This window comes from Struthio camelus, chromosome 2, assembly GCF_040807025.1.
Source record: "Struthio camelus isolate bStrCam1 chromosome 2, bStrCam1.hap1, whole genome shotgun sequence".
Classification (NCBI taxonomy): Eukaryota; Metazoa; Chordata; class Aves; order Struthioniformes; family Struthionidae; genus Struthio; species Struthio camelus.
The window spans coordinates 146,412,956-146,440,668 of NC_090943.1; the positions used below are offsets into that span (position 1 = coordinate 146,412,956).

General features: G+C 39.2%; 1 protein-coding gene across 10 annotated transcripts in view; it reads left to right on the plus strand.

Annotated features, from left to right (window-relative positions):
* The window catches only part of RNF19A (ring finger protein 19A, RBR E3 ubiquitin protein ligase), a 63,043-nt gene that overhangs the window by 25,099 nt on the left and 10,231 nt on the right, over positions 1–27,713 (plus strand). For 8 of the 10 annotated variants that reach the window (XM_068932934.1, XM_068932933.1, XM_068932938.1 and 5 more), the window contains 6 exons: positions 11,767–12,523; positions 17,293–17,501; positions 19,610–19,754; positions 20,324–20,486; positions 24,746–24,860; positions 26,704–26,865. In XM_068932934.1, coding sequence (XP_068789035.1) covers positions 11,928–12,523; positions 17,293–17,501; positions 19,610–19,754; positions 20,324–20,486; positions 24,746–24,860; positions 26,704–26,865 — 1,390 coding nt within the window. In that variant the 5' untranslated portion in view covers positions 11,767–11,927. Of the gene's footprint in view, positions 1–6,154; positions 6,239–11,766; positions 12,524–17,292; positions 17,502–19,609; positions 19,755–20,323; positions 20,487–24,745; positions 24,861–26,703; positions 26,866–27,713 lie in introns of all 10 variants that reach the window. The other 2 variants (XM_068932929.1, XM_068932935.1) reach the window with 1 other exon arrangement.

A 27,713-nucleotide genomic window follows, 5' to 3' on the forward strand; every position in this document is an offset into this window, starting at 1 on the left:
GAAGACAGATGCACTGCTGTCTGCCCTTATTCTGTCTGGGTCAGGCTGCGAGGCCTGGAGGGAGAAGGTGTGCTCGCTGAGGGCCAGGGCTGTGTCCCTGCCCTCGCTCCCCAGTTGCTGCTGAGCTGCTCATTTTACCTGACCTCAGCTCTTGCCTCTGCTGCTTTGTTCTCTTTCTGGCTCTGTTTGGTGCAGATAATCTACCTAATGCTGGGAAAATGAGCCAGTCGCATGGAGAGACTATGTCTGACCCAGCAGCAGTCTCTGTCAGGAAAATTGAATTCAGCCTCCCCCCTTCTGCATTTGCTTTGTGGCTCAGGAATGCAACCTCTGAGTTATGTTAAGGCTCCATTGGGCTGTGTAGCTACTTCCAAAGCATCTGCTGGCAGGAAAACTCTGACGTCAGCCAAGTTGGGGTGAGGTTTTGCATTGCGTACATTCAGTCACTTCATTCGTTATGGTAACGGCATATTGGAAATGAAGCAAAACTCGAAGAAAAAAATCATTGTGAATGGTATTTGTAGCTTAATACTCAGTCTATATCTTTATGGGTAGAAAACTTGACAAACTGTTGTCTCATTTGTTTGTTACGAACATTGAAGATCATATTGTAAATATTTGTACCTGACGCTTTCAGCTTGCAGGATATTGCTTTTAGTTCTTTAAGCTGGGATCGCCAGGATCACCATAACGCTGCTTTACTGGAAGTCAAAAGGAATGCATTTTTCAGAAATGTACTATATGTATTGAGCAAGGAATTTTTTCCAGTGTTGTTAATTAAGCAAAAAGCATTTCCTTCTGTACTAACTTAGTTTAACAAATCCTATCTTTCTGTGATCTAGAAAGCTTTTAACTCTGACTTGTAAAAAGATAGGAGAATTGCTTTCAGTTCAGTTTTACTAAAAGAGTATAGTTGAAGGCATGCTCCAGTGTTACTGTTTAAACACCACAAAGTATGGTTTTACCTTAGAAGCTGAAATCGCATGGGCTGGTTTGGAAATTATGATTAGAAAATGCTTAGCTGTTTTAAACACTGGAGAAAATAAGCACAGTAGCTTTTCTAGGGATTGTATTTTGCTTGTTTCTTTTTTTTTTTTCTTCTGTGCCTGTAATTGTCTAAAGTTGCTGATGTGTCACAGCCTACCCCACAAGGAGGCCTAATTAATGATGTTTCCTTAATTGTGTAGAAAGAGCTGTTTAAGATGATGGGGAGGTGGAGAGAGGAAAGCAACATCCAGTAATATGTATTTAAAGAGATGTTAGGTGGATTATGAGTTTACATGTGTATATATGGTTGTGAATGTGGAGGGGGAGGGTATCAGAAAACAGTGAATGTGGTTTTTGCACTGACTTTTCTAGCCACTTGGTATAGCGAACTTTTGCCTAGAGAAAATCTGTTTAACCCCAGTCTACATTACAGTTGTACTGTATTGCTGTCAGTGAAAAATGTGGGAAAAAACTCGCATCAACCTGGCTAAATCCAGCTGTATGCTGACATAGCACATTTTTTGGCATAGAGTATGATGTTGTTGTAGGTGGAACAACTGCTGGCAGAAAAACTCCTCGTGTTGGCACATATCGTATTTTCCAGCATAGTTACGGCATCAGGGATACTTTTGATGACGAGCATTCAGTTTTCTCTTGCTTTGTGCTTTTTAACTGGTGTACGCACTACTTACAAAGCCAGGGAAGTTTGCCTGTAAAGGCTGTGAGAGCACCCCTCTTCTCTTGCCCTAGCTGTGCTGCGTGCAGCCGCTGCGCGGGTGTGCTCTCTCGCCCTCTCTCTTTTCTTACCCTTCCCCTCCCCCGCAAGTGTCGGTAAAAATGAACTTTTCACCCTAAAGTGTTAGTAAACAAGGCTCTCTGTTTTACAGCTAGCCAGTTTTTCTCCTCTACCTTCCTTTTCTAGTGTTGTCATTTCTTGCTACTTTAGGTTAGGGCTGTGAGATAACTTTCTCCGTACGTTTGCCGTTTCCTGACGCCAATGGTTTTTCTGGAGGCAGCAAATGTTTCCTGTCTGGAAGCTAGAGGCAGTGTTCCTGGCAGGGCGGATTATTTTTGTTTCCCTGGCTAGACCTTTCCCTGTCTTTGTTTTTGTCTCTTTTTCTTCCAGTTGTCTGTTCGTTCTTTTGTGATCTTGATCTGTACTTAAAATTGCGCCAGCTTAACCAGAGCTGTCATTAAACACAAAACAGACTCAGTGATTTAAACTTATCCATGCAGGATTTTGCACTAACGTTTGTACGCTGACAGAATAAATTCATGGGTCAGGCAGCAGTGGAATTAAGCATGCTGTGTTAGCATTTGCACTAGTCTCACTTGTGAGTGAGCAGAAGTGGTTCGTTGCGCTGGTGTAGCGTTGTAGGTGGACACCACGTCAAGATGATTTCAGCGCTTATGGCGTTAAGTCGTAACCGGGTCTTGAAAACCCTGCCGTAGTTCCTTTGTCAGACTAGCTTGGATTATTTGCTCAGTTACCCAAGTTTTTCTGGAAGTTTCATGCTGAATTATGTTTTCCGGGATAATTGGCTTCTCTATAAAGAGACTCACAGCGCTGTGCTCAGTGGCTGTTTGCTTACCGAGGGCTGCGATACACTGGCAGTGGTGTAATCGTGTGCTCTGTGTGAGTTGTCGCAGTTGCTTTCAGTAAACTGTGCCCATGTTCTTACCCCATCCTGGCGGAATGTAACACAGCTTAATTTGCTCTGCTGACAGAGTTCAAACCCTTTCTTAACTTACTGCCTTTTCAAGTTAGTTTTGAGTACCTTTTGAAAGTTTTATCCAAAGCGTCTCTGTGTATCCATTTTGTTAGCAGAATGGATAAAACGGCACTACCAGAGGATTAATGAGTGATACCTGAATAGTTTCCAGGTTTCCAGCACCTCTTATTCTGAGGCAAAGATATTTGAAGATTAGTGTACTCATCTCCCCCTCCCCCCCCCAAAAAAAAAAAAAAAACCAGAGGTTAGGCGTGCCAGAGAAAGACTCAGAGCTGGAAGACACTGCCAGTCAGCTGATCAATAATAACTTGCCCAGTGCAAGGGAGAAAAATCTTAAAACTTAGTAGGAGCCAGGAGCTGAGATCAGTCACCTCTTTTGTGCCCCTCCCAATACATAGCCGTTACTGTTTGATCTGGCATAAATACAGATGTGCGCATAGGATGGCATTTATTACCTATGCACGTTCTGGAAATTTGTGAAGGTCCTGGTTACTTTCATTTTGGAGAAGTTGTTCTCTAAGAATGATCTAAGCATTCAAAAGTTGTGGTATTTTCCATTTGCAGGGTTGGTGACAGTGCAGGAAACAAAACTTTCTTAGCTCTTTTACATTGACTGTACTTACAGATTATTAGGATTTTAAAAGCGGAATTTACTATATATTCTTCTGGAGGTGGGAAAGTTTGGACTTTTTTTTTTTAATTGTCCTAGTCAGGTCAAACAAGAAAGGAGTTCTTCTAAATGATTCTTTAATACAGACTAATTTTCTTTGCAGCTCATGGTTCAGAAGCAGTCTGTGATTAAGATGGCAGTATGAATACAGTCAGACTAAAACAGTGGTTTTTGTGCATGGGTAGCTTTTGCAGGTTTAATCCCTTAGGATTGCTTCCACTTTCCAGATCACTAACTAGTCAGATGTTCTAGAACATTATTCAATAAATATGAATAAATCTCTCCCCAACGTTCAGAAATAAAAGTGCGTACCCATCATTGCTTCGAGAGAATGCATTCCCGTCAGTTAAACAGGAAAACATTGTGCTAGTGTGAGGTTATTAGTGGTTAAAAGATTGAAATAATTAAAAGCTTGTTTTGTTCGTGTTGTTGGTGTCCCCTTCCCCCAGGTACCCGTGACTGGTTTGTGCTGCCTGAGTTTGGTGTACGGTTTGCTTACAGTAACGCACCACAGTGCAGAGAAGGAGCTTTCGGCGCTGTGAGGGAGCGCGTGGCTGTGCTGAGGCTGCTTTGCCTGGTTAGATAAGGGCAAACTGAGCCTGCTTGTCTTGTTTGCAACAGATGCAGGTCTGGAGAGTCATAAATAGAAAGCAATACCTCTCCACTGAGTTCTTAGTTTGGTCAGTCGTTGCACTCAGTGTACCTAGACTTAATGCTGCTGGTTTGGAAAGTTAAAGTTTTTAGGATTTAAGAAATTCTTGCCTGTTTGCCATTTGCCAGCGTAAGTACATACAGCGTGGGCTCTTGAGGAGTATTAGTGGACGTCCATCTTACCGTGACAGACCTTGCTTATAATCTGGGTCTATGCTGGTGAAATCTTGTATTGACCATTTGAATTGTAGAGAAAAACTATTTCTCTTCTAGCAGCCTTTTATTTAAGGGTTGCTTTGGTGTTTAAAAGGATGGCGGGGGGCGGAAAAAAAAAAGAGGAGGCAAACGAACTCCACGAGCATGGCCTAGAAGCGCCAGGGAGCAGTTTGCTGGAGCTGGCAAGCGGTTGGCCGAGACTTTCAGAATGAGTCGAGCAGCTTGCAAGACTTCCTTTCCTAACAGCAGCTGTCAGAGACACATGATACAGGATGTATTGCGCATCAGTTTCTAAGGAAGAAGCATAAGGGGTATTTTTGTTGTTTGTTTTTAATTAAATGTTGGAGATTTTTCTGGCTGTCGGGTTTGGTTTGTCACGTGCTATGTGCCGTTATGAGTTTTAAAATAGAAGGCTGTATGACAGTGAACTTCAGGGCGTTCTGCAGTGTTGCGGTGTGTGTGCTTCTGTCAGTCTCTTGATCCTGGTGGCTGGTCAGCCTGACTGTCACAGGCTGCGAGCCCAAGTGGCTCATAGTCTTGTCTGTTTGCTTCATTGTCTTGCAAACAATATTGCTTTGTTCCGTAAGTGCAAATAGCATTTCCAGATAATCGACACAGGACTTCGCGGAAAAATAAAGTGCAAGCTACGGCATGATAACAGTACAGCATTTAGATTTTCAAGAGGTTGAAGTATCTCTGTATCACAAGTGCTTGTTTTTCTTAAATCTTCATGTGTGATAGTATCTGTAAAAATCAAATGTTTCGTAATATTGAGTAATAATCTAGGCATAAAGTTGATTAGGGAAAATCGTTGTTTCACTCTGATATTTGAAAGATGCTTTAAAAATAAATAGCAATCTTGTTCTTGCTTTAGTGAACATCCCAGTTGAAGAGCAGATAACAGCTAAAAAGAAGGGCTGCACATGATGAGGGAATTGTTACAAACTTTTGTCTACTTTTGATACTCATTAATATGATATACAGTGATATCCAATAATCCTTTCACTTCAGGGCTAAAGCGTCTAGTCTGTGCTTATCAGTTCTGGCACTGGCATAGACACGTTCAAGATCTTGTCAGCACCTTCACGGGTGCTAACTCCAATGTGATACTTGTCAGCAACTCAACTCCCTATCGTTTGAACTGGCATAAGTTAAAGATGAAGTTATTTCGCCAAAGCTGCTGTTCTGTTTGAAGTTGATGTGTAAAGTCTGAGACTTGTCATGACAGATTTTGGAAGGTTTTGATAAACTCATCCTTGAATTCCCAAGTGTGGATTTGGTAGCCCAACAATAGATGCCTGTTTTTAAAAGGATGGTCTCTTGTGCTTGTATCGTTAGTCCTAATAAGTGCAAGGAAGTAAAAGCCTAGTTGAATGATGAAATAATTTTCAGTTTGAAAAAGATTTGCTAGTAATGGGAGTAGCTCTAGCTTTATGCGCACAAAATTGTTTGGGTACTGAAGTGAATCGTTCAAATATGTGGTTCTCAGAACAAAGTAGGACATGGAGTAAAGGGATCTTCTTGCAAAAGTGTTTGAGGAGTCAGAATTACTTCTTGTTTAAATTTTCCAAAATTGACCTAAGCAACCTTACTGTTGCCCTCTTTTGAAAAAGAGAAACTGTAATGAGTAAAATTTACACTAGTATGATTTTTAAAGTAGTTTTACACAGCTCAGTTGGATTTAAATCCTCTCTTAAGTCACCTTGACTTCACATTTCTGTATCCTGGCGTTCCTTAACAAATCACTGCAAGCCTTTGGTAAGAACAAGTGTCAGTAGGTCTGGGTGCTTTTCTAAAGCTTGAGAAGTCTTCTGATATAAACTTAACTTTCTTAATTTGAATATTTTTTCCAGTTTAATCCCAATAACATCAACTGTTTAATTTCACCTTTTGTTAGGAGTCAAAGTTAGAAATCAAACCCTCCCCTCCTCCAAAGTGAATTTAAAGATGTTTTTGCAGTCTTGGAAACGCTACCTGGCAGGTATGTCATTATTCCTAATTTTAATTTTTGAGGAAAAAATTGAAGGAGGGTCGTAAGTTCGTTCTGTTATTGTTGCAACAAAGCATTTCACCTATGCTACGTTGTTACCACTAAAAGATCTTCTCAACTTCTTGCATACAAAGGTTTTATGAGTGTTGTTTCCATATAATTCAGTTTGTTTACTTCCAAGTTGCAAAGCATTTGTTCGGCGTGTGCCGCACCATCTGCGATTAAGCCGAATAGTCCTAGCATCGTTTGATACCCTATGTGTTAATGAGTTTGTGTGTGTGTAATTTTTTTTTAAAATGAGACATAATACCATAGAAGCACATAGCCATCTAAATTAAGCTCCATAAGATTACTCCTCACTGTTTTAACTCATGGTGATGTCAGATTTTATTAGTTAAACCAAGGCCAACAAAAAGGAATTGAAAATCCGTTTTTAAAAAAAGGGACCAAAAGGTTGTTTTCCCCCTGCCCTCTCCCAATTTGAATCTATTTTGGAATGAATTGACATTAAAAATGCTTAATGGAACATTTGATTGCTGTTTAAAAATCCTGTGTATTGGCATTTAATTTAATAGCTTAAGCTTTTGTATATTTTTCTACATTTTATATTTTATTCCATTTTAATTTTATGGTGTAAGAACCATAATATTAAAATAGTATACATACTTCAAAAAATAAGATGCGTTCTCTGACCAATCTGCTGTAGATGAGTTTCTACCAACGTGGCTAGCTCTGATCAGGTATGTTGAAAACCAAAAAGCAAATACTCTTCTCCAGCTGGATGAAAAGCATTAGATATTTCACTTCTGTGTGTATTAGATTTGCATTAGATCTAACAAATTTAAGCGTGCACTTGCTTCTTCCTTGAGGAACTACTTTGTGTCCACGTACGCTTTTTGAATAGTTACTCATTTGGGGGTAAACAAAAAGGTAAGTTTTTTTTGTAGATGTTTTCAGATGCCAGCTCATAGGTGAGAAGTTCCCAAGGATGCTGCGTGATTAACAGCAGGAATTAACAGCCCTGGAGTAGGGAAGCAGGATGTATTTCAGATCGCATCTTGCTAGTGGATGAACTTTGAGCTCTGGAGGGTTTTTTGTTACAGCGCTCTTTAAGCTGAAGTAGTGCGTCTCAGAAAAGAGCTACAGAAAATAGGTGTTGAGATTTAACAACTTCCCTGTTTAGCATCTGTTATCAGCTGTTTAATCAAGAAATAGCTTTCATTATGCCCACTCCAAGTTGGTGCTTGGTTAAGTTACCAGGAGGAGCAAATGCCTAAAATGAAGGGTATTTGCTTGCAACAGGAAATCAGAAATTGTCTTCTAAGTACCAATGGCATGAGGGGAACATTTAAGGGTTTTAGTGAGGAGGTAGCTGCGTCTGTTCATTGTTTTTTATTGTTTTTTTTTTCTCCTTTCCTGCACCTATGTGCAAACTCACCTTTATTTTGCAAAGGTGTGTCAAACTACTGTGCTGGTAGGCTTGTAGCCCCTGTATGCTAGAGTGAATGCATGGCGAAAGAGCAGGCAGCGCGTTAAGCTTATGCTGCTGATCCGTTTAGAGGACAGCTAGGAACACGGGCGGGTTATTCTGCAGCAGCTAGCTTGCACGAGTCAGATTTTATCACTCTCTTCTCCTTGCAACATCAATATGGTTATACCCAGCTGTCCTAGAGCATTTCTTACAAGTCTTGAAGTTGATTAGATGAGTCATCCACAGGATATGTTATGGGGAGACATACCAGGAGATATTTATCACCCCCAGTCATTTTCCAATTGAGAGCTTTGCCCTGTACCATTTGTAGGGAATATTACTCCTTTCCTTTCCCTTCCCCTCTGTTATATGGTCAGCAATAACACTTACTTAAAGCAGCTCCGCTTGAAAAAGAGTTACAAAAGGATGTTAACTGTATGTGAGTGGTGATAGATTTCCTCAGCAAATAATTTAAGGGAGATTACTGAAGGAACAGCTAGCAGTTAAGTACCAAGCCCTATGTGAATTATGCATAAAAACGTCCTTTGTATTTTTGGAACTCTTCAGATTGGAAGGTGCTTTTGTGCTGTGGTCACTGGTGTTTTGTGGTAGCCTGAGGCATGAGGGGAATTCAAAGAACTGATGGAATTCTCACTTGTGGCAGGGTTTTAGGCAGGGCAGGAAGCCAAAACCATGCCTTTTCTATAGTCTGAAAGTGCTTTTGAGGAAATGTTGGGGATAGTTATGAACTTAAATTTTTAGGAGTCGTTCTGGTTTTTTGTTTTGCTTTTATCCCATCCCTGTTGCTCATAGTAGTTTCTTCTGCATCACTGACAAAGTCTAGGCTAGTCAGCGCGAGTGGTGCAGCGCTTGAAACGAATGCTGCTTCTCAACATCAGGTTATTCACATTCATAGTTGTGTATCTCAGCTCCTTCTAAGTCTTTTGATTTCACAGCTCTATTTTTCACACGGTCTCCTTCATATTGGCACGTTGTTACTGGAACAATCCAGGCATTGTGTTCTACTGCTGTACAAAATAAAATATTTTTCCTTTCTCTGTCAGCAAAAGCATGCAGATGCTGTGTTGGGTTGGGCAATATGAGAACTGGCCAATGCTCTATACTGTACTAGTAAGGCTTTTATGATCCTGTATAACTCTGAGCGTAAGTAGTGTTACATGATTTGCCTTCCATTTTCCTGTAATAAATCATCTGCTGTATCTTTTCACTTCAGTGAAGTCATCTGTTAACGTCACTAAAATGACAATTCAAAATTACCATATAAGGAAGAGTATGGCTTTTAAAACTCTCTTTTTTAATCTGCAAGAGAGTAATTGTTGATCATCTTGAAATAACTGGCAGCTTCTCTGCTCAAAAAGCCTGACAGAAGTTCAGCTGTTTTCTTTATAAGAGCAGTGTGCTATTTCTGAGAGAGTGCTTATCAGATCGCCCTGCGCAGGCCTGGCTGGTCTGTTGCTTTAGAGCATGGGAGAATCTTTGTTTATTTAAGAAGTACAACTGGTTCAACACCAGAGTTTCTATTTCTTGATTTTGTACATCTGTTGAAGCTGGCAAAAATGTTGTAGTATGCATTCTTTCCTCTCCAGAGAAAGGGTGGGGGGGGAAGGCTTGTGTAGTCTTGGCTATGTTATTGTGTTTACTTCCTACATTTAAAAAAAAACTAAAAAATCTTGCCTGAAATGAGTGCTTTGACCGCTGTGCGTCTTCGTAGACTCTCCTGTTTTGAGAAGGATGTCATTTTCCACTGTCCTGGTAGTATCTGGGCAAGTATATAAGTGACAGTAACTATGTAGTTATAATAACGCTTTCAACATTCTTCCTGCAGTTCTAGATCTTCAAACTTAACTCATCTTCAGCCATAGACTGTAGGGTTTGTGTATTTGGGAATGTTTCAGACGCTGTCTACCATCTGCAGATGATATCTGTGATATATTCTAATGCCAAAGTTCTGGAGAGATGAATGGTCTGTTTTGTCATTTTTCAATTTCACTTTTTTTTTTTTTTGGTTCAGATAAGGGAATGTTTTAATTCATTTAATGAGAAACAGCAGCTGTAAAACTACTAAAATTGTTTTGGGAACAGAAGTAGGTAAAGCATCCAAGATTCTTTTTGATTAGGTTTTTAAGCTGAAAACGTTCCCTTAATACAGAAGCAAGAAAGAATATTTTATTTTCTTGAAAAATGCTTTATTTTAGACCCTGGGAATAAAACAAAATCTTTTGAATAGTATGCCATGGTGGTAAGACTTTTCTTTACAAAAAATAAAAAAGTAATAATCATTCACGTTTGAAAAACCAGAATATAGTGGCTTTATGTTTCTTCTTAAATAAAAAAGAAAACCTCTAGCGGCCCAAACATAAGATCTTTTTTTAGCAAAACTAGGAGATAGTATGTTTTCTGTTTGAACTTCTTACACTTGATGAAGCAAAATGTTGTTGTGGGGATACCATTGTACTGGATGGCAGTATGAATTGAATAGCATCAACTTGGCTGCCTGCCGGCTTGTGTATGCTCTCGAGCTGCAGGAGTCCGAGGACGGTGCACCGTTCATGTGCTGCGTGCGGCGAGTGGGGCAGCTGGTGAGCTATGTGCGCGTGCCCTCTGTGGAGCGGCATCCCTGCTTCCGCCACCGGGCAGCCGTCCTCTGCCGCTTTCTCGTCTGGCCCCGGGCACCTCGGTGACGGGTGATGTAGAGGGGACACAGTTGTTGGGCAGCGGGTGGGTAGTTGGTACGCAGCTTATTTGGGCGCAGTTAAATGGGGCTATTCAGCTCAGTCGATGTTTTTTCCCATTAGTCTTCTCCATACCAAAAGGCTCAAGTTAGAAGTTGTGTTTTTGTATTATTATTAGTGGGCTCTGTGCATTCTTCTGTTTCTGTTTTTTGACTTGTTTTTAGTATCAGGTTCAAATATTAGCACACTCGAGTGAAGTCATGGAAACTCAGTAGACCGCCTTTCTGGGAGGCAAGCTTGGAAAACACCAAGGAAAAAATGGTGCCAGCAGTGGTTGCATCCAGCTATGCAACACTGGCATCTCTTAAGAAACACCTTGTCTTCCTTCAGTTACAAAAGTGGTTCACTAAGGGTTAGATGAATTCTTTTTGTACAAATAAACTGTCAAGAAGTGGGAACGTTTGGCGTGTTTGTGGGAAGCTAGTGTTTTTTCCTTGGAGGTGAACTGCTACTTCTGTGAGAGGATGAGGGGAAAGTGCTGGTCCCTCTCCTTTGAGAGGAAATCAGTTAAGGGGCAGGAGACAGATCATCACTGACTTACTGTACAAAGGGATTATTTGAACCGTGAGGTGATAAGAATCTTGTTTGGGGGGGAGGGTTAAAGAGTTTCATGAAAAATTCAGATGTCAGCACCTTAACTCTAGGGTCTACTCAGATTGCAGTAGAGAAATCCAAGAGCAAAGCAGCGTTGGCTGTTACTTATTCACTCTCCAGCTCTGTTTCCTGAAATATTCACATGCTTTACATATTTATATGCAGCTGCTTACTTCTCTTGAGCCCTTCGTATATGAGACTATCGTAAGCTGTTTAGCCACAGTGATTTCTGCTGGTAGTCTAAATGGATTTAAAAAATGCACAGAAAAATCTTGTTTCTGGTAATTATGTATATTGGTTCTGTACGCGACCTTATCACATGTATGGGAAACAAGATAGAATAGAAAAGTTTTCAATGCTATAAGCTTGTTATACTATGCTTTGCAGAAGAGCTTGTTGTATGTTAGTTGTCATGTTGCATGATGGTAACCAACACACCTGCCCCGGAGGGGCAGGGGAGCGAAGATGCTGTTCTTGGCGCTGCTTGATGCATGATGTTCCTTGCCTCTGGGGACTTCTCAGGCTTGTTCAGATGAGAAAGAGGTAATAGAAGAAAACAGGCAGGAAAAAATATTGGGTCAGATGAGAAGATGGTAGTTAATATGAATAGCAGGTCTTCAGAGTGCCCTGCTCTTTCAGAACCAAAATCACGATGCATGTGAATTCTAATCTACCTTTTCTTGTTCCTTTCTCTTGTATAGGGAGTTTCTGTGAAGAATTTGCTAAAAGCAGATGTGTGTGCATTTTTCTGCATGAAGACTCTCAAACTGGATTACTTAACAATATGACTTAAGCGTGTATCCTCGATTATTTTGATCCTTAAACATGATTAGGGTTGTGTGTGAAATTTAACCCATTTCTGATGAGTGACCTAGACATGAGTTTACATCGGCAAATGGGCTCCGATCGGGACCTGCAGTCTTCTGCTTCCTCTGTGAGTTTACCTTCAGTTAAAAAGGCACCAAAGAAAAGACGAATTTCCTTGGGCTCTCTTTTTCGAAGAAAAAAAGACACGAAGCGCAAGTCGAGGGATTTAAATGGAGGTGTCGATGGAATTGCAAGTATTGAAAGCATTCATTCAGAAATGTGTACAGACAAGAACTCTGTTTTCTCCACATGTACCTCTTCCGATAATGGAACAACCTCTAGCGGCAAACCAAGCGGAGACTTCATGGAGTGCCCCCTGTGCCTTTTGCGGCACTCTAAGGACAGGTTCCCGGAGATCATGACTTGTCACCACAGATCTTGTGTGGATTGCTTGCGCCAGTATCTCCGGATAGAAATTTCTGAGAGCAGAGTTAATATTAGCTGTCCAGAATGCTCAGAACGATTTAATCCTCATGATATTCGTTTGATATTAAATGATGACGTCTTGATGGAAAAATATGAAGAATTTATGCTTAGGCGATGGCTCGTTGCGGATCCTGATTGTAGGTGGTGCCCAGCTCCAGATTGCGGGTATGTGTTTTGTTTTTTCTCTCCCCCCACCCCCAATCAATCTAGTAAGACATGTAGAATTTCTTCACCTAATATCAGTGTTGCTGAATCATTTTGCCTGTATATCTGCTTTATCAAAATACCTGTTTGTTTTTTTTATTGAATTGATAAAACTGCAACATAACAGTCATTGGATGCTTACATAATTATACAGATTGGATGATTACCTGGATTGGATGAGCATAGATAAGGCAATACATGAAACTATAAATAACTGTAGTATTATGCTTTTGGAAAGTTAGTTGCTTTGCTTTAATATTCTGCTATGTGTTTTATCAGTAGCTAAGAAAGGGAGAATTCCTTAAAGAACAAAATCCTTTCTCAAGTAGAACCTCTTTTCTCCATAGAGGGAATTTTGGTGATTTTGTGGAACTTATTGGCAGGTGGTTGCTATATATCTACTATTTAATAAAAAAAAAAAAAAAAATCAGATATTGCACTACCAAGGCAACAGTGCAAAGCTCGGACTAAAAAAATCTGAAAATCAAGTCAAACACTATTTGGTACTGTACTTAGTCTGTTTGTTAAAGCATTTTATAAACTATGAAATATGACTGAAGATTGTTTTGGAATAGAAAGTGCTCTCCAGCTTCAGATATCTTCCATCTTGTGGCTGGTTGAGTTACCGCATGTTGCCTGTAAGCAGGATTCTGCTGCAGGATCATAATCAGTTAGTTTCTGTTTTTATCAGAGGTAATGTTTTAACGTTATTTTAATATTTAAACAGTTATGAAACCATTTTGAATTCTAACATGAGTAGGCTGAATACTACTATGCTTTCAAATTTAAATGTTATATTCAAAAAAAATCTTACTTTAAATGAAGTAGAAGTTTGCTACTGTGGGTGAAAAGCAGGGACTGGAGAAGTGATAGCTTCTTAGGTCTTCTAGGAAAAACATATTCCAGGCAAACACCTTGGAACAGAGTACAGAACTGAACATCAAAAAGTCAGCAAAATGGATGGCATTGCTGCGGTATGGTTTGAGCAGAGGAGAAGGCCTGTCTTGAGAGAGGAATAGGTTGCATGAGTTTCAAAGTCATGTGGACAAGAGCACAAGAGCTAGCTCATAATATTGTGATGCCGCAAACGAAAACGTAGCGGAAAGCAGTGTCTGATAGGCAGAAATATGCTTTGCTCTGAATTCTCTGAATTCTGGTGTTCTGAACAAACTGCAGTTTCTCTAGGTAAGAGGAGGTATACAAGAACCTGACTGTGCTTTCTGTTGCACCATATTCCTGTAATTCACAGGTAGTGTGCTTAGTGAAGCACTGAAAAAGGCTCTCGAGTGTAGTATGTATTTAATGGAGATGTTTCACCTAGCTCATTTCCTGTGCCTTGGTTCTCATCTGTTTTTAAAAAAAAAAAGGAATTACAATCCTAAATGTTTTTAAGCGTTCAGAAACTGTTAAAATAATTGCTGCAAATAGCGTCATTATAAAATTGGGTCTTCAGAGCAAAGTTCAAATTCTGTGCAATTATATGTGGGCCATAGCAGCGTATTAGTATAAATCAACATATTTTGATCGTTGTTCCATAACTACTTACCATCTGTTCTGTACGCTGACTGAGGATGGAGTCCTTAAGAAAACACAGTATAAACTATGTCAATGTATTTGTGTGAGGGGAACAAACTAATGCTATATGGGCAACCTTAACTGTGTGCCTTTGGTAGCATGACTTTGTCGTAATACTTTTGTGTGATAGGGAACTGCTTCACACAGGGGAATTCTGTTTTTTATGCACGGAAAGTATATCCTCCCCGAATTCCCATTACTAATTAAAAGTCAGTGCCCTGACTACTTCTCTTTCTGAGAAAAGATTCATTGAGGTGGGGGGGGGGGGAAGCAGGTGAAGCTAAATTAGTCTAGAATAATGGTTTTCTACACCCAGAACCTGTGTGTTGTTGCTCAGGAAATCACAAAGAATAATTAAGAAGTTTATATCTCTTTTTCATCTGTCTGCCACTCTGTTGGGGCAAAAATGGCTTTGTAGAGCAATAAATAAAAGCAGAAAATCATTAGTCCTAGAGAAGGCAAAACTGGAAGGGAAGAGATCTTGAAACGTGTTTAAAGAGAAATAAAGTCACTGCAATTTTAAGTGTACTGTTACTTCCCCTGTCTCAGTGGGGAAACTGCTTATGTCCTTCCTTTTCACAGCAAGACACAGTTAGATTGAGTTAGGAGAAAAACTGTTGCATTAGTCATGCCCTGGGCCAGGTTGGCCGAGAGCTGCAGGGTCCCCAGAGCTGAAGCAGCCTAATGCCAGAAGGGGTCCATATCTCTGGGTCTTTCTGACCCTGTACTCCTCCATCCTCAGCTTTTCTGGCAAACTAAAATGCATCCAGACTGTAACTGATAATCAAAATACCATAAAAATAATACAACTTTTGGTCCAGCTGCAAACTATTTGCTATGGCTTCGTAGGGCACACTCGCAAATAGTTGATCCTTCCTTGGGGAAGGAACACAGGTGGGAAACCTCTTGGGCTTTCTTCCAGATTAATTTTTGGGGGATTCTGTTTCAACATGTAAATTTTCAGATGTCATTTTGATGAGCATGGATGAATCAGTATTCCAAATGTGTTCTATCCTTTATTCTGACTGAATTAGTTAATGTATTTGCTCTGGAATTACACCGCTGATATTATTAGCGGAGAGCAGCAATTCCTGGATTTTCTTACCTTTGTCAACCAAAAAACAGATTGGGCAAAAGAATACGATTTCTTCATTCCTTCTCTCTTCCCACCCATGCATCCTTTCTCCAGCGAACCACTCTTTGCACTCTTTGCCTCTGCTTTTTATTTTGCTATTACTTTGCATTTGGTTGTTTGGACCCTTCTTTCAGCTTAACAAGCTTTTGGATTTCACATCTTCTGTAAAAAGGGGCGTTTCAGGATGTTGAGGCTAACGCTGCAGTCTTAGAACTGCTATTCGCTCTGGCCGAAAAGGCAACTTTCTAATGTATGCCCGTAAATATATCCCAGGTGGGGAGAGCTTTCAAGGATGTGTTGGTGCTTTATTAGCAACGGGAGGAAGGATATAAACCTATATATCGTTCTGTGGCCTGCACTTAAGACTTCTGTGTTAAAACACTGGTGACTCTTTGTACTGCAGAAAGATTTGGGTCAGAATCTTTTTTGTGTGCATGCAGAAGTGGTTATCTCTTCAGTTGCTTTAAGTGGGAAAATTGAGCTGGTTAAATTGGCAACAACATAGTAGAGTTTAGCAATTACTGAAACACAATATATTCAAATATTTCATACTTTCCAGTTGAAAACAGACAAGCGCATACGTCACTTATTTGTAGCTACATCATCTGTAAATTAAATCTTGAAAATGCATATGTTTTTGCAGAACTTCTAGAAGAGGGGATCTTGTTACATACTGTTTTAAAACCTTAATGAAAGTGATATGACTTTAAACTTTACAGAGATTCAGATCTATCTACTCTAAAATGAAAACAACTAAATTTTCAGATAAATACTTGAATAAATATACGTATATATTTAGTAATCATTACTGATACGGGGTATTTCAATGAATTTTGCACAAAAGTCTGCTCAGGGGCACTGTTCATGTGCATAAAATTTTACACCTCTTTAGGAGTTCACAACAGTTGACCTAGTATTGTCTTCTACCTAAAATATAGCTGTTGCCTAAAGTAATTGCAAAAATTACAACAGGTTAGAACTAACATATATTTAGAACTAGTGTTACTATGAGGAGTTTTATGTGTTACCCATATTTTTCAAAAATGTGCTTAAGTTAGCTCCCAAATTAATATATAGACATTTTAATGAGATTTCCTAAAGCAGTTCTGTGACTTGTGAGCATAAATCATGTGAACTTCAAAACGCAAACCCTGATGGAAGAATTAGTGTAAGCTGTAGTGACTCGTGGGAAACACAGTATCGTAGGATAGAATTGTTTGCTGATATAGCATTTGATTAAAAATAACGTAACAGTTTTGTAAGTCTCAATATTTGTTGGAGTTTTTTAGTCTGTAGCATTATTACAGTAAAAGTGGTCACAAGGCCCTGAATGCTTTATTTCTGCATTTATAGTTTGGAACGTCTTAGGAAAAATGTCAAAAAACTGAAACTCTATTCATGTCTTGGAAACTAAAATGCTTACGTGTAAAATACTCACTTCATTGTTTTGATGTTTTAAAATGTAAACAAATGTTTCTTTAAAATAAATACAAGCACGCATGGTAAGAGGCAGTGTCAAGTCAGATGTCTTTACAGTAATAGATTATGCTACAGATCGCTTAGCTGAGATTTTCCCCAGACTGTAGAAAGTCTCAAGCTTAGAAATGCCCCTAGTGACCGGGATGCTTTTAAAACTGGAACTTTTTCAAGTTGCATAAATACCTTTTGCTTTTATCCTCCCTTCTGAATTGTGGTTGCTTTGTGGTCTTCAATGTTTCAGCGCTGTGTTCAGCCCTAACTGTAGCAGGTTGTAGTACTGTGCAAGGTTATTAAGGTGGAGGAGAGCCAAGCATTGCACTGATTCACTTTAGTATTTCCGTGCAGTCTTGGTGCACTGCGATGGTGATGTGGCCATGGACGACTGAGCTGGTAAGCAACCTAAGCTGGCGTGTCAACTCCTGCACTTACTGCCTCTCTACCTGCTTCAGCTGCTCCGGCAGCTGTCCTGCCAGCTTTGGTCTATGGAGAGAACTTTTTTTTTTTATTAACAAAACTCTTTTGCCCCTCTTGATCATTCAAGATACGCTGTGATCGCTTTTGGGTGTGCCAGCTGTCCCAAACTTACATGCGGACGAGAAGGCTGTGGAACTGAGTTCTGCTATCACTGTAAGCAGATTTGGCATCCAAACCAGACCTGCGATGCTGCTCGTCAGGAGAGAGCTCAGAGTCTTCGCCTGAGAACAATTCGTTCTTCATCGATTAGCTACAGCCAGGAATCTGGAGCAGCAGGTATTTATGATCAGGATACTGTGTCCGTAAAATATATTACTAGTACTGTTGCACGATTAACTCTGAAAGGAAAGAACAGAACAGTAACAGGGCTCCTTTTTCTTTGTGCTTCGGAAATATAAAAAACACGATTTTAGATTTGAATTCAAGTTCTCAAGTTCAATATTTGAATCTCCAGTTTTTGTAGGTAATATTTGAAATACTTGGTAACCCGAGCACTTAGCTTCAATCTTAGAGGCTTGTCAGCATTTTAAGTTCTTGCTCTGTAGCTGAGAAATGTGAAGCGTAAAGCACTTGCTGCAGAGCCTTTTGTGTTCAGCAGGCTGACTTCACTTGCTTGGTTGCATCTGTTACACACTGGGGACACTTATTTTTTCCACTGTAGGTGAAATTTCATAAGGTTGCCAGTAGTGAATGCTATTGTAAATAAAACTAAGAACCCACTGATGTTTCACTTTCAAGAGAGACTGTTGGTCTGTTTCCAGGTCTGATTCCAACATCTATGTTTGCTTGTAAGTTATTCTTATGCTTAGGATAGTCCCAGTTCACAGGGAGCTACTTAAGTAACTTCTGTTTTTCAATAAACTGCTTATCTTTCTTGGCGAGGAGAGATCAAATGAGTTCAGCTTCTGAAAACGGAATTGCTTTTTAACCAAAAAAAAAAAAAAAAAGGTAGGACAGCATTTTGCAGAGCAAGAGTCCAGTTTGCTATTGATAAGAATTGGCTTTGATTTTTTTACCAAATTCTAATCTATTTGGCAGCTTTTGTCTCTCTCTGACCAAACTAGATAGGTGTTCAGGGCAAAGAGTCTCTCTTGCAACTTGAGTTCAGTTAGAGTTCTTAATTCTTTAATCCAGCTCTAGTATTGGGAGTCTCTGATTTGTTGTTTGTGGTGGCTCGTTTTAACAAGGCACCCCATCTCACCTTAAAAGTTAACATCTTGTTCTAGTGTTTAAACGCGTTTCAAATAAACTTCAAATTGTTAATGCCTCAACTCCCTTTCTTTCCTAGCATGAACAGCACTAGTATCCTATTCTTCACATCCATGCTGTGAAGAACCCTGTAAATTGCCTAGTTCAGTTATTGCCCTATAGGGTGTGTGTCTGTTCCCATCTGGGATTAGCTGGTGCACCGCTTCAGTCGCTCGCTGTGCACTGGAGTTTGCAGACTATGATGGAGGGACTCTTTCTGCCCATTTTGCACCTCTTTTGATATTCCTTGTGCCAGGTATACCCCCTCTGTTCCTTTTGCCCTACCTAGTAGCACAGAAGTAGGAAATTGGGACAAAGAACATGTTTAGCGAGAGTCTGTCCGCTGCACCAGGAGCTGCAGGTTACTTTTGCTGTTGTGCGTAAATAGTTTGTTCCGTAGCCAGATGCTAACCAGTAATGCAAAACGGCGAAGGTGGCAGCTGTGGTGCTGTCAGCATACGAGTATTTCGACGTTGCCTGATGGCTCCTTGTTACTTGTGTAACTATCATTGTAGAGCCAGCTGCTTAACCGTGTTTTTCAATATTTGGCTTAGCAGCAAGGACTGGCCCCAGAATTTTCTTTTTACTATAATAATTTTTTCCAGGGAAAGAGTATTAAGTAAGGCTGCGAAGAGGAATCAAGAGGAGGCTGGTGATACCAAAGAAATGTAACATAAAAGGGGAGATGCATGTGAGATAGGAAGAAGAAATAACACAGTGGGGACTGAATATTCAAGAACAAGATTCATAGCCGCATGAAATGTAAAAGAGGATTATATTTAAAGAGACTGTATTTTCAGTTCTATATTAACATATATATATTTAATATCTGACTCTAATACATATTGCATTAGATTTAGAAAATCCTTGAAGAGTGCGTGCATTGACTGTTGAGTTACTTGAATGTGATATAGTATGCCTTGTTTTGATCAGTTCTACTCAGTATGAAGTGCGCATATACAAAAGGCTATCAAATGAGTCATTACCAAATCATGATTTGCTAAAGCAAATTTATAATAAAGCTTTTCCATCTTTCAGATAATGGTTCAATCAATTTTCCCAAGTATCTGTCTATATTTTGTTTAAATCTGCTTGCCTAAAGAACTGGTATGATCTTGATATTTGTTTTTAAACAGCTGATGACATAAAGCCATGCCCACGCTGTGCTGCTTATATAATAAAAATGAATGATGGAAGCTGCAATCATATGACTTGTGCCGTCTGTGGCTGTGAATTCTGTTGGCTATGTATGAAAGAGATCTCAGATTTACATTATTTAAGGTACGTTTAAGAAAAAAAATTCAGTGTGACTGATAATTTTTCTCTAAAGTGTATAGAGGTAGATTTCTGGCTGCTATAAATGTGTTTTACTTCCTGCTGGAGTAGAGAATCAAAGTTGAAGCATCTGTATCTGCGAACTAAGTTAGCTTCCCATGCACTTATTTAAATTACTAAGCTTATTTTTATTTCAAGTTTTATTCCAAGTTTCATGTGTGAAGTACGTACTTAGTATAATGAATGAAATGTTTTGGATGTACTTGCCAGCTCTTTTTATTGATGCCTTAATACTGATGTATTACGTTCATGCTAAGCAATGCAGCAACTCTGATGCCAAGTTACCTGTGAACCACAGATTGGCACGTGTTAGCAAACAGTATGCTCCTGAGTACATTGCAAAACATGCTGGCAAGCTGAAAAAAATCTTAAATGGCAATTGACAATTTGGTGTTCAACGTATACAGCAGAGCCTTTCCAGGAACTGTACTTTTGTAACTAGTGAGCAGTTCAGTTCTGTACAGTTGTGTAGATTTACTTGCAATTTCTTCAGTTTTCTTACATCTTCTTATTAGCCCATCAGGTTGCACGTTTTGGGGAAAGAAACCTTGGAGCCGTAAGAAGAAAATACTGTGGCAACTAGGGACACTTGTTGGAGCTCCCGTAGGAATTGCATTAATAGCTGGCATCGCTATTCCTGCTATGATTATTGGAATTCCTGTGTATGTGGGACGTAAGGTAAAATGCGCTGCAACTTCTAATGTGCTTCAGGTTTTACCTTTTACGTTGTGCGACATATGTGCATTCAGTTGGCTGTCTCCACCAGCCTTTTCCAAGGAAACGAAAGAGATTGTTTAGAAAACGTCTATATGAATTGTGTACAGGAGAGGCAGTGTTCGTAAGAATGTAATTTCCCTTTTCGTATAGGTGAAACAAAACTTGGAAAAAACAGATTTCTACATTTTTTTCCATGCAAGTCCATGCATGCTTTTTCAAAATTGCTCTTTTTAACCTCAGTTTTCCCCTATTTCCCTTAGACCTAAACAATATTTAGAGGAGAGGGAAGGCAATGAGAAAATCCTTTCTATTTTTCTTAGCAGCAGATAGGTACCAATAGTTTAGTATAAAATTCTGCTCCATTATAAAAAGGTATAGGTATGTGCGTGCATGCACACATTTCAGCGTTTAGGCTTGGCAGCTTGTAAACTGCCTCCAGCCAAGGCGCTACTTGGCACAGGTAGCTCACAGAATCTATTTTCATATTGTTTGTGGGAATCAACTAGAAATGACCATGTTAACAAGAAGGCAGTTAATGTATTTCCCTTCAAAAAATAACTACTAGCTACTAGTTTAAAGTAAATGACAAATTGCAAGGTAGAATTAGTTTTTTTCTTTCTTTCTTTCTTTTTAAATTCCTCCTATTTGTAATTTGGTATAAAATAGCAAATTATTCACATCTTCTGGAAATGGGCTTTTTGAAACGATGGCTTGGTTCAGCAGGTGCTAAATTTTGTGTTGCACGTGCTGGAAGGCTTACTCAGAGGATTTATCTATTGCAGCTTTTTATCAACATGAATTCTCACAGTGACTGGTACAGGTTTGCACCTATAATTCTGCATCTTTGTGTTCTGAGAGATCCTTTCTTTCTCTCCCACATGAGCTGTTGCTGCTACACAGGAAGTTCAGAGATTTCAGATCTTCCAGTCTATCCTTTTTCAGCTTTTTCTTTCAAACCAGTACTCACACCTTTTGCTATGGTGGTTTTTGTGACTCTCCTTTCTGTTTTCTCTTATTCTCATACACTAATTGTGAATCCTTGTAGGTAATAGGAGGAAAATATCTGTTTCCAGTTACAATGGCATGTTCTACTTTTCTTATAGAAGTCTTGGACAGGTCCCTGTCACTGAGCACCTTTCTATATTAATGATAGTCTCGAAGTCAATCTGGGAGGGCAGTCTCAAAAGAATTTCCGTTTCACCCCTCTGCTTAACAGTCAGTTCTCTTGTTACTCCAGTCCGATGTTTGAGCTTTTCTTCAAAACCTCTGGTGATGGAGATTTCACAGTCCCTCCAGGCCCAATTGTCCTAACAAAACTGATTTTACTGATATTTAGCATAAATTCTCTTCCTACACTAAACATCAGTAAAATATCTTCAGTTGATATCAAGAATCCATTTGCTTTGTAACATCTTACCACATATTTGATCGCTTCTCAGTCTGCTTTCATGCTTATCTCTATACAAATCTAATGCTTTCAGATTTTCTTGGCAAACTCTATTTTTAGAGCTCTGATCGTCATGTTCTCTTCTGGATTGCTTCCAGCTGGTCATACCTCCTTTGCGTCTTGTGTGGTTTGAACGCAGCAATGAAGCTGAAGCACTACTGCTTACTGTTGAGCTACCTGAAAAAATACCCTTTCGTTCTTCTTCAAGCAGTGATCGATCTTCTTTGTACGACTAGCTGTTGTCTCTTTCTCAACAACGTGCAACGTTGATTTTCTGTATTCTAAATCCTATACCTTTCCCACAGTACTAGTACATAGGCAATTGGTCTCTTCCCAAGTGAAGTCTTGCGCTTGCTCCTGTTGTGTTGCATCCTAGCAATTTCAGGCCGTTCTTTCAATCTGTCAGCACTAGTGTGAATTTAGGCATTGTTGCAGCCCTGTTAAGGTTGGCGTTGTCCTAAAAACTTAACACACCTGTTTTCCTCCTTCCATCTACCAGGTGAATGAAAGCATTGAATACTCCTGGAATCCAGAGCAAACCTCTTGGAGAAAAGTGTAAGGAGAAGAGTTTCAATTTAGGGAGTGAAAAAAAAACTGATGACAACTCTGGTACTTTCTGTCAGCTTTATATTAAGCTAGTAGTAATTTTCTTTAAACCATTTTTCAGTCTAGACCATTGTAGCCTGTTTGAGTGTCATCCAAGAAAATACCAATTTTCCTGAAGTCAGTGTGTGACATTCGCTGCTTCCCTCCATCCTCAGGGCCAGTTATCTTGTCATAGAAGCAAATAAAATTGACTTGATTTCCACATGAAAAATCTGTGGCCTCTCTATTTTCTACCCTTGCTTTGGTGCCTACAGGTGCCTGATTTTCAGGAGAAAGAAGTTTAGTTCATTGGTCTTTAATTTCCTCAGATCCTTGTTTTGCACCTTTTTAAAAATCATCATTGCAGTTTAATGTTTTCCAGTTTTCTTGTGTGGGTTTTTTTTCCTCAGACATCTGTAAATAACAGTTTTCAAAAACTGCTCTTAGTGGCTCTGAAATTGGGGCTGCTAAGGTATTTTCAGACCAACTCATTTAAGTTGCTCCGACCTGCTCTTTTCCTACGGATCTCCTTTGCCACTGGTGTTACTACTGCCAATCATCTAGCTGCTCACAGTTAATCTTTAGTGAAGAGTGAAGGAGGGGAAAAACAACAAGGCTCCAGTTTCATCTGCTGGTTGTCTTTACTCTTTGTTAAATAGAAAATCTGTCGTTCTTGTTCTTCCTCTTACTAGCAATGTAGAATAATTTCTTGTTAAAGGAGACAAAGCAAGGGACATCAAAGTTATGTTAACCTTTCTGATTTTGTCCTCACACCCTCATGCTGTTCCTTTATACCCTTTCATAGTAATCTGACCTACTTACAGTTTTCTTAATATTGCTCCTTGTTCGGTAAAGGAAGCTAAGTTGTCCTTTTACAACATTCTGTCTTCCTACTGCATGGGAAGAATCTGCGCTTGTACTTAAATAGTCTCCTTGAGGAACTGCTAGTTATCCTTACTTTTTCCTTACTTTTACTTATATTTATATATATATATATATATGTGTGTGTGTGTGTGTATATGTCTTGTAATATCTGACCTATCAGTTTTCTACTGTTGTTGAAATCTCTGTTCTTTTAGCCCAGTGTTTTTATTTGGTTATTTATCTCTGTTCTTTACTTCCTAGAATTCTGAGGTCTGTTATTTCATGGTCATTCTTAGCTATGTGACCTTCTCTCCGCGTTCTCAATTAGTTTCTCCCCTGTAACCGCTCCGTTACATAAGGGTGGTTGAAAACTGGACGCAGTCCTGGGCAACCTGCTCTAGGTGACTCTGCTTGGAGGGGTTGGATCGGATGATTTCCAGAGGCCCCTTCCAACCCCAACTGTTCTGTGATTCTGTGATGTATATAATGTTATGTTTTAAATAAATCTGGTAGCACGTATACATATTGCTGTCAGCTGTATTTACCTTTGTTTGGGAAAAATTGCCCGTAATACTCAAAACCAGTGCTTCAAATGATCCTGCTAATTGCCCTGTAAAACCTGATCTTCCTGGATTGCTAATTCCTGCACATGCACACTCACTTTCATTTTCCCCTTTAAATCAGTACCCAAAGGTTTTCTGTAAGCAGGTTCTACATTCAAGCCTGCGTCTCTATAATGTACCTCAGAGCAAGTAGATGCATTCTTGTTGCATAAAGTAGTGTTTTCTCCCCCTTTTCCTTGCCTGTCTTCTCTGAAGACGTGAACATGTGTATTGGAGAAGGAAAACCACCCTATCAAATCTCTAATTGAAATTGTAATTTAGAAAGCTGAACGTATAGTAAAACTCTTCATTGTTCTAGCATAGGATGATTGGGAAAAAGTGTCAATTTGAGCAGGTGTGGCAATTCTCTGATACTGAAAATTGAAAACTTTTCCCAACTAAGTAAGCTGGAGTAACGATTTAAAAAAAGAAACAAAAAAAAACCCCTATTCAATAATTTGACTCTTTTGCATTGAGACTGGAAGTAAATGCTGGATAGGAGGACTTCTAACTTTTAAGACAGTTATCTAAAATTAAGAAAAGTATACATTTCCTTTTTCTTTCAGAGAGGTTAAGGAATAAAATGTGATAGCGAATGTGGTCCCTCTAGAAAAGAGTAGGATACAGTTTCTAAACTATTATATATGATTTTTTTCCATCCTTACAGCAGTATATGAGTAATGAAAATATACCCTAAAAAAACCTTCTTCTTTTCTCTCAAGATTCACAACCGATATGAAGGCAAAGACATTTCGAAGCACAAGCGAAACTTGGCGATAGCAGGCGGTGTAACCTTGTCTGTAATTGTTTCTCCAGTTGTAGCTGCAGTAACTGTAGGTAAGCAAATGTTACCATTTTGTACGTTGGTAGCACCTTGCAAGCAGAGATTTATAAGCACTCATGAATAAAGCACTTTATTCATGTAACCAGGTAACACCGTTTCCTCTAACAGATGAGGAAGGCAAGGCATAGCAAAACATGAAGTGTTTGAGGCTATACATTTATAGAGGTAGAATAGAGAATAGAATAAAACCTTTGGGAAATGCTGCATTGTAATGAAAAATTAGAGATAATTTCTGTCTTGCAAATTGAAGTTTACTCATTGTCACGCCTGTCTTTCTGAACAGAAATATTTGGAAGCGTTATAGAAATGCCTAAGAAAAAGCTGATGCCACAGAGTCTGTTAATACTTAAGTGATTTCATATCGAACATTGCTCAGCATAGTAGAAAATTGCATCCTTTGCATTTAACATTACAGTAACTGATGCATTTTTTACATTTTGCTCCCTTTGAATTGGCATATTCTTTCTCGCTGGGGTTGTTGAGGATAGCACTTGAGGAAAATGTGGCTCTATATTGTCAGATATTTATTTTCTTACCATGTAGTTTCGAGATTACTGAAAACAAGTCCTAATTTTTGAAAGGAGCAGCCTTGCCTAGCACTGCATTGCTTCTCCTTTGTGCCAGCACAAGCATCTTTACAGCTGTGCAGATATGCTAACTGTAAAGCTGTCTCAGATTTCTGTCTACATTGCATTGTGTTGTTCTTGCATAGCTGGGTGTTGGATTCTAGAAGCTGTAATGGGACACAGTCATCTCATGGATATATTCATAGATCTACTCTAACTCATGATTTAGAGCTGTTTCTTATTCCTGAGTAGAGATAAACCTTGGCTTTTAGGAGAAGGGTTTGTTTTTATTTTGTGGGTTTTTCACCCTTGCCGTTTTGCCAGTAACACATGGCCTTCAGTCTCAGAGGCTTTCCAAAAGAATGACCCTGAGAATATGAATGTCTTTCCTGAATTCTGAGGAATTTCTAGTAAAAGAGACTCTCTATAACTGGAATTCTTCTTTTAGATTAGACTGGGGAGCCTTTGCATTGGGCCCACATCTGTCCTGGCTTTTTTTTGGAATGTGCCTGCTTACCATTTTAAGTCTGCCCTTTTTCTGTACCTTCCATGTGCTTCTATCAGGAAAGCTTTAAACGGCTTAATTCATACGCCAAAGGAGTAGCTTTCACAGTCCACCAAAAGTGGTGGAAGAAATGTGTGTGCATATCTGTGTGCAGTTTAGCCCAGTGCCTTTCACCATTCTCCATTACCTCTCCCTTTACTCCCTGGAGTTGGTTCCATTTAAAAAATTTTAATTATGAATGTTCTTAAAAGGAAACAATAGTACAATAGACATGAAAATACCACAGCAATAATCCATGTTAAGTTCTTTTAAATCAATAACAAAACCCTGTCTCACTTCAGTGGATGTAAAATCAAGCTTATTAAACGTGGTAACGTTTTGAGTTGGATGACATTTGAAACAAATCTGTGCTATTTCTGCTTCTCAGGTGAAACATTATTAACGGTCCTCAATGGGGCTTATGTGAACCTTTTAGGTATCAAGTATTTTCATATTGTTGGTAAAAGTTGTTGCAGACATACTAGAAGTATTAATGCATCCAGCATTGTTTTTCTGTGCCTACCAATGCTGATGGAGGACCTTCTGCCTGCTGAAAGTGCTTTCTTACTATTCCACTTTAATGGCTTAGCAATATTTCATAATTTCTCTCCCTTTTGATTTTTTTCAGCTGTACAATATTAGATAGTTATGGTATATGGAATCACTTTTATAAGATTCAAAATAAGCCCTTATATTGAATAAAAGGCTTTGTGCTTTCTTCTGTAGGTATTGGTGTTCCCATTATGCTGGCTTATGTGTATGGTGTTGTTCCAATTTCTCTCTGCCGAAGTGGAGGTTGTGGTGTGTCAGCAGGCAATGGAAAAGGTGTCAGGATAGAATTTGATGATGAAAATGATATAAATGTTGGTGGAACAAACGCAGCTGTAGGTAAGAAAATTTAATAATTTATTGTCTATAAATCTGGGCTTTTATCCCAAATTTACTGTACTTAGTGGTCATGCATACTAGAGTACTTATTTTCAGAAGAGGTACTGTACATTTAAGGCTACCTCCACTCTTTGTTGAAATGCTCACTTGGACGTAGAGCAAGATAATTCCAGTCCTATTGTGTATTGAACTCCATGTAAGTATTTCTCCTCTCAACACAACACTAAGTGAAAGATACCAGCTTTCTTAATCTGAATTAAATGCAAATATGTGACTTTCAGGCAATAAAAAGTACTGTCACATTGCCATCCACTTTCACCAGCCAGCGCTTCTTGAGCAGAGAGTCTTGAGCAGAGAGTTTTTCTCTGAAGCTGGCACACGTTTGTTTCTTAGAACCCAGTCTTACAATTTGATCTGCATGACTGAAACCTACCTGAGCATCCTACTTCCATTTCCCTTCCTTTTCAACAACCAGCAAGATCTCAAAAGTGCAGGAACACGGCACAGTGGATCCACAGCCTAATCTTATATTAGACCAATCAAGAGAACAAAAGGGTTTTGTTTTCAGTCTTTTTGGTCAGTTCTCAGAGTGCAAATTCAAAGTAGTGATGCATTAAAACTTACTCATTTTAATCGAAGACATACTTGTGTAACGTCCTTTCCCTAGGGAAAAGTTGTAAGTTAAAACTAACACTTTTTTTCAGAATGCTCATCTGTGGAAGCTGTTACCTCTCATCTTTTTATCTCTAAAGGGGAAACTAAATCCTTTTAGCTGCTGATCCTGGTGCTTTTCTTTTTTTTCATGACATGGCAGTGCCCTTAGTCGTAGGGGCTCTCTGTGTCCCTTG